Below are 13,989 nucleotides of genomic sequence, written 5' to 3'. Positions count from 1 at the left end.
AAACAGAGGATGCCCTTACTCAGTTTAGTTCTTTCGGAAACACACCTCTTAAATTTGTACTTGAAAGAGATGGTTATTTAAAATGACCAAAATTGTGATCGCTGTTCAAGTTTTACTGACATCATTAAATCAAGTAAGATATGGAATATGGTAGAGCTTGTGGAGTTGAACAGTTCTCTGCAAAAGTTCATCAGAACTTGCTAAGCCATTCGATCACTATTGTGTAATTCCACGATTGTTTTCATCAGTTTGTTACAATAAACAACTGATTCTCACCATCATTTTTTCAATGCATAACTGATCTGACTAGGCTAATTTATGCTGGTTGAATACCCTCATAGAGCCCCCAAATATCAATTGAAGCTGTTGACAAGAGTTTTTGGTTGAATGCACTTAAAGATAAATCTATGAAGAGGTTCTACGGCGGTTTGTACCAGAACCTCGGGATGTCTTCCATCTGGAAATGCTGCATTTACGAATCTCCAGTCTCTTAATAAAGTTCTTCGAACTGTTTCTGTGAGACGGGGAATATTTTTGCTTGTCATCATACATGTCCAAGTATTTAACTCCATGTACATATAAACACAATTATGTATCATCAAATGTGGCAATCTGGATATACGAACACAGGAATGTATATACGAACACAGAAGAGATATAAAACAAGGAGAATGAACACCAGTTCAAGACAAAGACTCGCATCAAAAGATGAAGCAATGAAGGGTACAACAGTATATTAAATTATATGCAATGCGAAGGTCATCTCGAAAATATACCAGCTCGGCCGGCAAAGGAAAAAAAAAAAAAAAAGATATACCAGCTAACAGCATACATAATCCAAAACCCAAAAAGTTGCTACCAATATTTTATTTAGTAACAGGCAATCTCAGGATCTGAAGTATGTGAGTAACATAATCCAGAAGCTGGACTGACTGCTACGCACAAGTTCACACTCAGAATGATCTATTGGGGTTTGCAGACGAAGATGACTTGGCTTTCGCAAAATCGACGAGGTCTTTGAAAAGGGCATCTTCCTGTTTTACTTGTTTCGTGGGGGTAGATGAATTAAGAGAGAGGTTCTGAGTCTGTCCCACTAAACTGTCATAAGACGAACCAGACCCACTACTTGTTTGAGGAGCACCACCTGCTTGCTGCTCAAAAAACTGTTGTCTCTGATTATACCTTGATGGTGGAGGTGGAAGGCTGACAGGAGATTGAGAACCTCCAGGAGACACAGAACCTCCAGGAGCCTGTGCATCCCAAGGAGCTGGAGGCAGCCCATCAATGGATTTGCTTCTTGGAGCAGGTTCATCGTAAATAGGCTTTCCAGTGAACAAAGGTGATGGAGTCGTGTTTGTGGAATGGGATGAAGGGGCTGAGGAAGACAATGGAGTCAACTGTGAACTGGAATTGGGACTCGAATGAGCGGGAACTGCAAAGGACGTGGATTCTGAAGTTGCAGGGGATCCTCCAGATTTGTAGGCTTCACCACTGAGATAATCAATTAGACCAGGACCAAGGGTTATTGGCCTTTTTGAAGAGGGTGGAGGAGGAAGAAGTGGGCTGGCTCGCACTGGTTCAGTATTGGAGTTGGCTGATCTCTGGCCCTGTCCCTGTGAATTATCTCTCGATGACCTGCAATGCATTTCACCAAATTCTTCCAAGTGAAAAATGAGAAAACGAGCAAATAAACAGAATCTACGATCTTCATATCTATCACAAAGACTCAATTACAAGCAATGAATAGCTGCCTCAATTATACTCCATATACGTCTATCAACAGGTATGATAATGAAAACAATAGCAAGTCCTATAAAACTGAGAATAGATCCTCTAATTGTCACCTGTGAGCTAGTTGGGCAAATTCATCCTCCGACTCATCATCCTCATGGTTCACATTCACAAGTGGCACAACAGAAGATTCCGGTCCTCTTACTCCTGTTGTAGTTCCTTTCACCATGTCATCATGCCGACTAAGTACCTTCTGCAGATCATCATTCAGTGCCAATCCCTGAAACAGAAGGGACTCATCTCTGAAAGGAAGAGAACCACAACCATCAACAACTTCAAATCTACGATCAAAAACCAACATGTTCACAACCAATCACTTACGCAGTGTTATTCACAAGAAGCATGACACGCTTTTGGTACGAACGGCACTGATCAACAAGGTCAACAATAACTTCTTCCTTCAGACCCTGCCATAATATTCAGAATTGATTGTTGTGATAACCAGAAGATGATTAATAAATTGGCATTTCTAATTATAGTATGGATCAAGAAACTATCTAGATGCACAAAAACTAAAAACCTGAAAAGTACAAATATATTTTTAGCAATGCTTAAATGTAAGTATATTCTAATGCTTTTCAGGCAAGAAAGTAACCAAAGCTCAAGGATAGCTCGAGAATATTACCTCGGGATTATTAGCATCCAAGGCATTAAGCATTTCCATCAAGACATCAGCAATTCCTCGAGCATTTTGAATCTCTGGCAAGCTAATCAAGAACAAATAAAATTGTCAAGTAATCACAGATTCACATTACCACAGACCTATTTTAGCAAAAAACAAAAGATATAACCAAAAAGCACATGTTGTTTGAATATCACATGTTGTTTGAATTATGAGTGATTACACACTCAAGGTAATTCTGTGGCAATGGTGACGTAACTGTATAAAAAAAGAAATGAAATGCTTTCAAATTACTTTTTTCATACTCCACGTCTTTTTTTGTTTTTGTCCAACCAAAGCAAAATAGGATGTGTATTGTCCAATATTCTATATGCCACATCAAACAGGAGCACCAGCTCTGGACTTCTATTGTTTCAAAGTCAAGCTAGTGCTTGTCTGCATTTTGTTAAGTGTCTTGCCCATAGTTGTAAATTACAAAAAATTCATCATTGCTTCTTTGAATTCTGTGCTAACTGTCTGCTAAAGGCACAGTGCTGACTCAAATCTTTCATAAAAGGTTAGACCTAGGATTGATGGTTATGTATAACAAACACTTATAAGCTTGTTGGCAGGGATAATTGTTAAATAATTGACTAATCACTCTAATTGTTAAACAACAGAAAGCATCTTCAGAAATAGTGTAATCATGTTATACAGGTAGTCATATTATAATTACATGTAGTCCACAATCTACACGCCATGGTCCTGCAAATAAATCATTCCGTCCTTAACAAATGAAACCTCCTACTTCTAAAGTTCCAAAAAGTAATGCCAATGAGACCATCATACTCATCTAACAGATTTCCCCTTTTATCTGTGAGGAATTCAAGGAACAGCACGGTAGATACAAACTCTTTCATGCCAATAAATAACTGTTCCGAGAGTTGCTTGTTTGGGAGTTCAAGTATGTGCAAGAAATAAGTAACCTTTTATAGACAGCAGATATAATGCTAAAGTACAACGAACTGTTCAAGCCAAACAAATATAAAACTGACAAGGTTCCTATACCCCTAGAACACCTTAAGACTTTACAACACCAATCACAAAGCCTTTCGGATATGAAGTCAAAATTTCTAGTGTACTAATGCATGCACAACCACACTAGTTCTTATGGAAATAAATTTGACCAATAGTGCTTTGTAAGTATGACTTTATGAAGTAGAAATCATATGTACAGCAACAAGCCAGCTTGAGGGGTTCAATTCGAGGGCACTTATATTAGGCAAAAATACCGACAATTGTAATCAACAATAAAAAAGTTCTCCATCCATCTAATTCATTCAACATGCATGTTGGTATTATAATCAACATAGATGCAACAATAACGCAGCAAAAATCTTTTAACAGGCAGTAAATGTTGAACTGAAAAAGCCTAGATTGTATTGGTCCAATGTGAGACGAGATTTATCAGTTAGTACCTAAGATCAGAAGCATCAGACTGCAGAGAAGCCTGAATAGCAGCATCATCGTATGATGTAACAGAAGGAACTACTGGCTGGGTCTGTGGTGGAGTAAAGAGCGGTACACTGTTCTCTTCTCGTGGTGGAAATTCAACTCCAGCAGACTGTAAATTATAATTTAAGACAGTTAGATGGAAAGAAGCAGAATAAGATAAAATTATGAACATATAAACATTAAAAGGCAAGCTTATGTTAAAATTTTAACCACCATAAACTATTTTAGAAAGACTCCAAAGTTCATGATACACACTCATTCTGACTTGAGCAGAAAAGTAGACAATGATGTGCAAGTTAAAAAAAAATAAAAATAATAATAATAATAATAATGATAAATAAATAAAAAATCAATCTGTAATTCACCAACATGCAAAACAGCACACAGTTTCAAGCTGAGACAATTGAGGGATTGTGAAAATTTGACAGCATGCCCATATTGGGGACCCCAGGCATGGACACTTTTAGATTGGAAAGTGTTCAGCATGACACGGATGGTAATCAAATATACAGGCTCTGTCTGAACTTCACTGTATTTCATTAGAGAGCATTAATGTTTTTTTTTTTTTCCATCATGGAACTTCCTCCCTCCTAATCCTTGAATCTGATCAACGTAAGTCTGATCTTAATAGTATTCCAAGTGCACATGCAGTATTCATGCCAGTTATGCTACTTGTACCAGAAACTAATCATATGACCAAACTTCCAACAATGCCACTACATGAAAATCTTAATTCCCAGAAAAAAATAATAGACACTTGAAGCAAAAAACAACTGATACTTGCATAAGACAACCACAAGAAGTAGCATGGAGATGTTATAAACCAATTACCTTCAGTTCGTTATATGCTGCATAGTATTGAGGATATCTTCCCCTTGCGCCCCCAAAAGCTTCTTGCCAGGTATCTATTAAAATAAGTATTTTTTCCCTAACATTCAAGTCTGGCTGCAGAGAAGAATTAGATACAAAGCAGAAAAGACATTAGTTTCTGTTCTTGCCAAATTGAAAAGGAGGAAGATGGAGGTCAAGAAAAATATAAAGCACCTTCTTCTTTACTATTTTGACCATATCATGCAAGATATCACGCTCAACAATATAGTGAAAAATATTCTCGCCACAGTTTTTGCTCAAAGTCTCCAGTGCCTGGATTGAATAATCCAAAAGGGAAAAGCAAAGGAAACATCAGTCAATGCTTTTTTGCTAAGGACAGCAACACAACTGATCCTTCAATGATTGAATATTTATTGACATTTTTAAGTGTAGACATGCGATTAGCAAGGGAATACTACAGGAATCTTTAGGTCATGAATTTATAAAATGAAAAGAATGCAAAAACATTTTATTCCTGAAAAATTCATAACGGGAATAAAATGCGTAAAGACAGCGAACATATCGAGAAAGTGTGAAAAGTAAAGTACTAACAAAAAGAGCCAGAAGTTGTATTTTTGGATTTTTACTGCCCAGGCGCTTCTTTAGTATCTTCAAGGCATCTTTTGCTTGCCTGCAAAATTTAAATATAACTCAGCTGGCAAACATTCTGAATATCGAAATTGGAAAGGATAAGGACAAAAATATCATGATTCACAAATCTAAAATTAAGCTACTAAAATAATTGAATAACCAGTCTTCCATATTTCCAGCAAAGTGATATTCAAAACTTTAGAGAACCCAGGAACACAATAATACCAAATACCTAGTATAAGTCATATTTGCATATTTACTCAAACAAAAGTTTTGATATTACTTTGATAAGATCATGAAAACATCATTGTAATGAGAAACAGAAGCAGGCTTAAGTAAAAGGGGCATCCCAACCATGGAACTAAAAGTTCTTAGGAAAAGAAAAGTTGGGCTAAGACTTGGCAAAATGTTAGACTAATCTGATCTGAAATTTCAATTTGAAGTTATTCATACAAATTCAACCCAGTATCATCATACAACCTTGCAATCTAAACATAATTAAAGCTGTAAAAGTATGTCCAAATCATTTATCATTAGGTGCACAAATATGCGACACAAGCACTCTTACTAAGAGAAGAATTCTTTACATATATATAAAAGAAAAAAAGAAAAATAAAAGACAATAGAAAACAGAAAATAGGCAACATTAGCAATCCTTTGCGTTAAGAGATATGCTATGTGAGATTTAGAGCTCGCCCAACTACTGCAGACGGTTAGCTTAATTTAGTAGACACACCATAAATGCTCTAAGCATATATAGGAGCATCAATTGGAGCAATGTCCTCCTATCTGGGACCTATATTAGGCAAAAAGTTAGTTTCCTCAGAATGTCTACAAGAGATTTCATTTATATAGCAGTATGGACCAAACAAAAGCATTGATTATGTTTCAATTGCATGCCTATAGCATTGAAATGAAATACATCGGAGTTTATAGGATCAATTAAACAAAAAGTAAAATAGTTATTCTCTATTTTATTTCTTTCTTTTCATTAGAGAGAGAGAGAGAGAGAGAGAGAATTGTAAAACAATATCGAAATGGTTTACCATGTACTGAATCCGAATTGAAATTGTTTCCCCAATTGAGCAGTCAGTCAATCTACCAACATATTTTACAATCGTATACGCACAGTCGACCGACAAAATACTACGGCCGCATCACATTATTACAAAAAGCGCAACTACTCACAATTTCGAGCAATCTCTTTTATAAACAATTGTTCATACAACCACACGGATTTCAGAAAACCTATAAAAGGTAATTCAAGGAAGGCAAAGTATTGATACCCGGGCTCCATATTGATAATGTCGCATAACTCAATGTTTATTGCCCAGTCTGGACCAATCAGCATATCACTGGTCGCCCTCTCAGCACACGATGCCGCACTACCAGCCATCCCTGATGTCCTGCTGCAACTCCACTAAGTCCTCTATCCTTCGAAAACTCCTAACATCACAAGCCAAGCACAAAATTCAATCATCCACAGTCCTAAAACTTGGAACAAGCTAAAAGAACCCAATCAATGCAGCAAACGGAATCTGATCCACCAATCAAATAGTTAAATTCCAAACACACACAAAGAGTAGCCCAAGATTGTAACCGAGAACCAATTCCATTGGAAATTTCATCCAGTATACGAAAAATCGAGAATCTAAAGGGGTTGAAGCAAAGTCAAGTATGTTGTCATCACCAAGATCCCATGGAGGGGATCAGATCATCAAAAATTAGCATCAAAATAAACTACAAGATTAAAAACCCAGTGAATCGAAAATTGAATTAGCGAGATAAAAGGTCCCCTGAAAGAGCCTTAAACCCCGAGGTGTTGACAAAAGGATCAAAGGAGAAGAGAATCGTACCAGTGAGAAGGGCGAGTATCGAAAGAGAATGAAATGCGAGATTGGGGTATTTGAGGGAGAGAGAGAGAGAGAGAGAGAGAGAGAGAGAGAATTTGGGGGTCTTCCTTTATTTCTTGTGCGGGGGTTTGTTCAATGGTTCTCTGCGTCAGCTTTTGTTGTTTAGAAATTAGGACCAAAACTTGGACTTTTTTATCTTCTTCTTTTTCTTTTCTTCTCTTCTCTTCTCTTTAAAAAAATAATAATAATAATTCATCAAAAATATATATATTTATCAATTATATGCATACTACATTATTATATTATTTGCCACCAAATTGGAACGCTTTGTCGATCATGATCTGTAGATTCGATTATTCATTGCTCCACCGATCTGCACCACACGAATCACGATCTGCACTTGCTTATCCATCGATCCCCACAAATTCTTTAAACTGCTTCATAGGAATCCCAAAATATCCATTTATCTCAACAGCTTCCTCTCAGACATCCCTAAACCAGGTTAAACCAGGTACATTGTTCTTACTCTCATATTGCTCTTTACGTCAAACATTTTCTAAATGACTATAATTCCTGTATAAAAAAAATAAAAAATAAAAAACTACATTAGAATTAATAACACCTAAAGTGTGTTCATCATCAAAATGTTAATCATGTTAACTAATATCTAAAAGTTTTATCAAGTTTGGATACGATCGTCGGATTAGGTACGTGGCGCAATCTAATTTATTGAAGTTATAAATTTTGTAGACCTGAAGACACGGGAATTAAAATATTTAATAATTGGAGTGTGCGAAAACACAAACCTAATTTGGATAAATACCTCTAAAAGATGATCCTTATGGTACAAAATACAAAATTCTTAATAGTCAATTCACTCTTTTGTAATCTTCTTATATGGAACATTCCCGGCGTGAAGAAATAAAATGAAAGAAAAAACAATAATTGTGATTGGTATGTAACAGATGGTGTGTAAACAAATACAATATATTTCCAGAGGTTTCATGTTTTGACTTTTCTTGAATGTGTGAAAGGATTTGCAAAGGTGTTCGATTGGCGGAGTGGGCCCAAATTTAGAACGGCTGAAGTCGGCAATTTGTGGAATATTATAAAAGTCAAACTTCGTTGACCGGGTCAGTTTTCATGACCTTATATTCCTCCCACATTACAATTGTCAACTCTTTTTGTTCGTCATATGTGATATACATCTGCAAATACTATTCTGAAAATATACAAAAGAAAGAAATTATACGGTAAATAACACTTTTTTTTTCAGTAGATGAATATTTATTATATATTCGCATGACAGAGTCACCATCATAAAAATACATATAGTAGGAGCTTAAACCCCGTACTAATACAATGCTATTCAACCTAACCAGAGAGGAAGAAAACCTTAACAAGTAAATTCTATTATAAAACTTATTGCTTACTAATTCAAATAAGTCTCAAGTATAATTGTGTTACGAGACAATACGAGAGATCCGAGGAAGATATTGTACTAAACTAACCATTGATCTCGTATAGATTGGTAGACGCCTACTCACCTAAAAGATATTTTTAAGGGACAATTGAATCTGATAGCTGAAAACAAATACATTGTTTTAATTTGTTATAATTTCAGCTTTTGAATTTAATACATAGTGGTTGAGATGCATTTCTCCCTCACAGTTCTTTAAAATTGTCCCTTATGTGAGCAAGACTGTAGATTGGCAATATTGGCTAACACAAATTTTTATTTTTTTTTATGCAAAGAGCCAAAGACTATAGTATATTAAGAGTGAAGATTACCGCCACACTCTATCCCGGAAATCTGAAGAAAAAAAATTTCCGAGATTCGTAAGGATGTGAATAGCTCTTAGTTGTCAAAGATAAGAAACACTTTGGCAAATAAAAACTAGGGTCCTTGACCAAAAGCCCCAAAATGAGCTAAATTTTTCTCACTTACCCTAACAACAGTTTTTTATTCTCACAAACACAATTTCACAAAAAATTATCATTTTGCCCTCAATCCAATTAAAGATTTACAACTAATGTCACTCTATCTCCTCTCTCTCTCTCTCTCTCTCTCTCTCTCTCTCTCTCTCTCTCTCTCTCTCTCTCTCTCTCTCTCCCGTCCTTGTCCACGCCTGCGTCGATGCCGCAGAAGAGACCTGTCGGAGGCCTTTGAGCTTCAGAATGGAGCCCAGTCGTCGACGACGAGGTTGATGTCGGGGATGTGAGCAACGAGGCCGTCGGAGAAGCCGTGGCCCTGGTGTTCCGGCAAAGTCGGTTTTGGCGAAGTGATCTCCCCACCGGATCTCCGCCTCCTCATCGAACGCCATTTCCTGCTCCCGTAAAATCTCGGACGACGTCGTTCAGCTTCTTGCCTCAATCTCAGGCAGCCCCGTCGAGGCAGAGATCGGCCAGGTTATGAAGCAGATGAGTGCCACCACTAAAGAGGCAAGGAGAAGCGGGAGTTTCTGGAGCTGGTGAGTTGCTGGCCTCACTCACCTCACTCTCCAGCCGCAATCGGAGCCATTAGGATCGCCGATTGGTTTGATTTTTTTTTCTTTTGGCAGATTTCTGATGGTTGCGTTTTTTTTTTTTTTTTCTCTCCTTTTCTTTTTCTTTTTCTTTAATTATCTATTGTATGGACTTGCAACAACTAGTATTAGAGAATCTTTGAAGATTGGAGCCTACTCATCCTCCATATAGTCCATACCTTGACTTGTTTTTTTATGATTGAGCTGCAACCCTCTTGTTTTTTTTTTTTCCTTTTTACTTTTTTGGTAAAATAGGGGCCAGAAGGTCCAAAAGGAAAGAAAAAAAAAAGTTTTATCGAGGGCAATAGACGTGTATTGCCTCCCAATAGACGTCTACTGGGGGGTAATCTACTCGTTTTTTTGCTTAATCAAAGTTTTATTTATCTAATTTTAGGAAGATTAGTTCCCATTCTGGCTATCGAAAGTTCTATTGGGGGGCAATAGACGGCTATTGGGGGGCAATAGACGTTTTGAATTGATGTAATTTCCTTGTTTTTTTTTCTATAATCAAAGTTTTATTTGTCTAAATTTAGAGAGATTAGTTCCCATTCTGGTAATTGAAAGTTCTATTGGGGGGCAATACATGGCTGATAGTCGTCTATTGGGGGGCAATAGACGTCTATTAGGGGGCAATAGACGTCTATTGGGGGGTAATAGACCTCTATTGCCCATCTATTAGGGGGCAATAGATGTCTATTGGGGGCAAAAAAACTTTCCGGTGAGATTTTCAGCAAATTCCGGTGAGCGGCAGCCGGTGACCGGAATCCGGCGAAAGTTGACCGGAATCCGGCGAAAGTTGACCGGACTCCGGCGGCCGGTGACCGAGCTCCGGCGAAGTCTCCCATGGTTTCTCTCTCTTCCATTTTCTCTCTCTCTCTAAGTAACAAAGGGGTGAGGGTAAAATGGTATTATAAAAAATTTAAAAACAAAAAAAAAATCTTAATGGGGTATTAGGGAAGACCTCCTTAGAGTGTTTTGGGTAAGAGGGAATTAAAAAAACTTAATGGGGTAAGTGGGAAAAAAATCCCTAGAAATGGGGTAAATGGACAAAATCCCTAAAAACTATATAGAAAATAAGAATCAGAGGTGACTTAGCTGTGAAACACTTTATTACATAGGTTTGTTCTTACAAGAAAAACGAAAGCAAGCTTATAAAATAAGCTTTATTGTACAAAGATAAACCAAAACAGCAAGCTAGTAGTTTATTTCTCCTTCTCCTAGATCCAAATTTCCAGAATTTAAGTTCTAACCCTCAAGAGTATCATCTGCACAATGTCATAAAAGGGGTGAGCTCAAAGCTCAGTAGAGCAAACCTCATACATATAATGTAATGATGGTGTAAAACATAAAATGACTCAATTTCCAGTTGTTAGTGATCTTGTACTAATCTCGGTCACTAGTGTCCTCTTGCCCAAACATAATATCATTTTATCAAGGGAGCTTCTATTCATACCTCAAAAATTGGTATTTGGACCTCTCCACCTAATAGACCTCCAACTTACTTTTACAAATGACCAATATGCTATTTACACCTCTCTAATTTTTCCAAAATGCCCATTGCCCAATAAAATCAATAAAAGTTTTTTTTTTTAGATTCTATTCATACCTCCAAAATCGGTAAATGGACCTCCTTCAATTTTTGAACAATTCACAATCCTATTTTACCTTAAAAAAAATCTCTAGGTGGTAGTCTCTCTCTCTCTCACGTAATTTTGTCGCTCCTATTTTATTTCTTTCATTCCATACATATTTTAGTGTTTCTTCCATGAACTTGTGCATGTGACGTTGACAAGTTATATCAAAAGTTCAAAAGCTAGCTAGGTAGTAGAACATATGAATGTGCATAATCATCATATGATTGTTCAAAGGTCAAACATAAATATTCAAATTTCTACTAGATATAGCTAGGTATAAATTTCTAAGTAGAAAACTGACAGAAAAGAAGCTAAAACTAGGTATAAATTTCTAACTAGGTATTAAGCTTGATAGATTCTGTCTCACCTCTGATTCGGGGAGTAGAATCTCACCACCAAGATTGACGTTTGAGAGATAAAGAATAACTGTTGCTAATGATTTTAGGGTTTATGTTGGAGGAGAAAGTTTTCTCCAAGTTGAAGACTTATTTTTTTTTTTTTTCTCCCATCTTTTGTGTCCTTGTTGGTAATTTGATATGAGTTGACAAAGTCAACTATTACTTGGAAAAAGAGAGAGGTCTAAATATCAATCTTGGAGGTATGAATAGAAGCTTCCTTTTATCAATAGTAATTGAAGGGGCTTCTCTCCCCAAGTGTATATACAATAGGCTGACATTGCTGGTCCCTTACGAGTATTAGACTCAACTACACAACTACTTTCATTCTTTCTTCAAGCTAATATATATATAATAAAATAAATAAAACAATATGATGATGAACTAGCATATATTTTACATATCATAAACATTCTGATCAGCAGCAAATATCGTTCAAAAACATATAAATAGATATATAAAATCATACTTGAGATTCCCCTAAACTTCCCCTACCTTAAACCTAGTTTAGTAAAGTTGGAGCTTTGTTTCCAGACCTCTAACAACTTGTTTATGGACTTTGGTGTTTCCAGAATCTCTAAATTGTTTTATGTTCTGTTTTCCAATTTGTGTTTTCTTACTACAAGTAAAGACCTCTTTTATACTAGAAGATGTAATAATTAGAACCTATAGGTAGACTAGCCACCTCCTGTTTACTCTAGCTTAGCTTAGTCAGCTAGATAAACACCTGAGAGTAGCTTATTGCTAGCTCCTGCTAGAAAAAATCACCTGAAGATTATCCCAAACTGCCAGCTCCTGTTTTGAGCTTGCTGCCCAAGTTTTAAACTGCTCTAGCTAGGAGCAGCCACTTGCAGCACACAATTAGATTTATCTCTGCAGACTTTTATTTGTGATTGGAAGTGTATAAGCATGTGTTTCCCTCAAGCTACTAGGTGATACAGCAATTAGATAAAACAAAATAGCATTCCAGAAATTTTTTATTTTATTTTTATTGTTCTCTAATCTATTTCTGTGCATGTGTTGCAGGTTTTAACAAAACTTCCAGCCAAAAAAAACTCAAGAAGAAGAAGCACAATTAGTTAAGCATTTGTTGGAAATTTTGGTACTTTTGCAAAATGTAATGGCAGTAAGTCAAGGAAGCTATAAGTACAAATCATGAACAAGAAATTGATGTAATGTGGCTCATAGAAACATGTATTAATGTAGATAAAGTACTTTGCAGCTATCTATATATCCTTCTTGAAACCATGCACAATCTGTACCATCTCCTTTCTTTTCTTTTTTTCCTTTTTGACAATGATCGTAAACAGGTTAATGTTTGTTTTTCTTTGTAAGAAGTACTTGTGTTCTACTCTAGTATTTTGTCAACAAAAGCTAGTTGGTTTTTGAGTTATAAAAACAAAACCAAAATCAGCAGAGATCAAGCAATTCATCATTCATGACCCCATACACAAAGCTATACCTCTAAATTTGGCCCTTCTTTTACCAAAACAAATAAGTATATAGCTATAACATAGTTTAGAAGTAGAGTAAACTAGACTTATTAACTTAAACCGAGTTTAAGTCTTCACAATTACACATGATGTCACATCTTTTTTGAGACACGCAATAAGAGACATCATCCGAGTAACTTCACATATTCTCTAATGCAACTAGTTCAGATAGCGCAGGTCTTAAAATCTCCGTTAAAAATCAAGAGCACAGTGATGGAACATTATGTACGTGTTGTTTCACTTATCAGAAAAAGATTAGTAACCCAAATCCAAATATTCAAAAACCCTTTACACCATCAACTTGTTTATACTATTTGACAAGAGATTTGTCACATGATAGTCACACTCTTTGTTCACACAGATCAAGAACGCATCCACTAAGGGGAACACTCATGCCAACATTGACGTAGCCACCATGCACGAACCAAAATATGATGTCTAGCGATAGGAAGATTAGGGCCAATTAAGCCAAAACCCACCAAAGTCACCACGCATTACTTCGTCGACACCACCAACTGTCACATACTCGCATTGCCTTTATCGAAATGAGAGACCTAACAATCCCACATAAATGCTAAAGTTTTAGAGGATGTTTCTCAATTGATTTCTTATATCTAGTTTTCATAATAGTCACTGTGGATTATTGGCTTTGCCAATTATGTATTAAAGAAATAATTGATATGTGTTCATGTAAATCCAGAATATGTGTCTGGCCCAAACT

At 36.3% G+C, this 13,989-nt stretch overlaps 1 protein-coding gene across 1 annotated transcript; it reads right to left on the bottom strand.

Annotated features, from left to right (window-relative positions):
• Positions 1-637: 637 nt before the first annotated feature.
• Positions 638-7,381, bottom strand: LOC133738554 (TOM1-like protein 4). The gene is made up of 10 exons (XM_062166114.1): positions 7,225-7,381; positions 6,655-6,814; positions 5,330-5,408; positions 4,952-5,050; positions 4,739-4,852; positions 3,871-4,016; positions 2,417-2,498; positions 2,113-2,198; positions 1,845-2,033; positions 638-1,635 (listed from the first exon to the last, which is right to left on the bottom strand). The coding sequence occupies exons 2-10, from the start codon at positions 6,762-6,764 to the stop codon at positions 954-956; spliced, it is 1,587 nt and encodes a 528-aa protein (XP_062022098.1). The 5' UTR covers positions 6,765-6,814; positions 7,225-7,381; the 3' UTR covers positions 638-953.
• Between the last annotated feature and the right edge of the window lie 6,608 nt (positions 7,382-13,989).

Source organism: Rosa rugosa, chromosome 3 (assembly GCF_958449725.1).
Source record: "Rosa rugosa chromosome 3, drRosRugo1.1, whole genome shotgun sequence".
In the NCBI taxonomy this organism is placed as follows: Eukaryota; Viridiplantae; Streptophyta; class Magnoliopsida; order Rosales; family Rosaceae; genus Rosa; species Rosa rugosa.
This window is presented reverse-complemented; position numbering and strand designations above follow the sequence as displayed.

Excerpts from the sequence above, each read along its gene's own strand:
- LOC133738554 (XM_062166114.1), bottom strand. The coding sequence starts at position 6,764 with ATGGCTGGTAGTGCGGCATCGTGTGCTGAGAGGGCGACCAGTGATATG. Across the intron at positions 5,051-5,329 it reads TACAACTTCTGGCTCTTTTT|GCACTGGAGACTTTGAGCAA; the intron begins GTTAGTACTTTA and ends TATTCAATCCAG. Across the intron at positions 2,199-2,416 it reads TGGATGCTAATAATCCCGAG|GGTCTGAAGGAAGAAGTTAT; the intron begins GTAATATTCTCG and ends ATATTATGGCAG.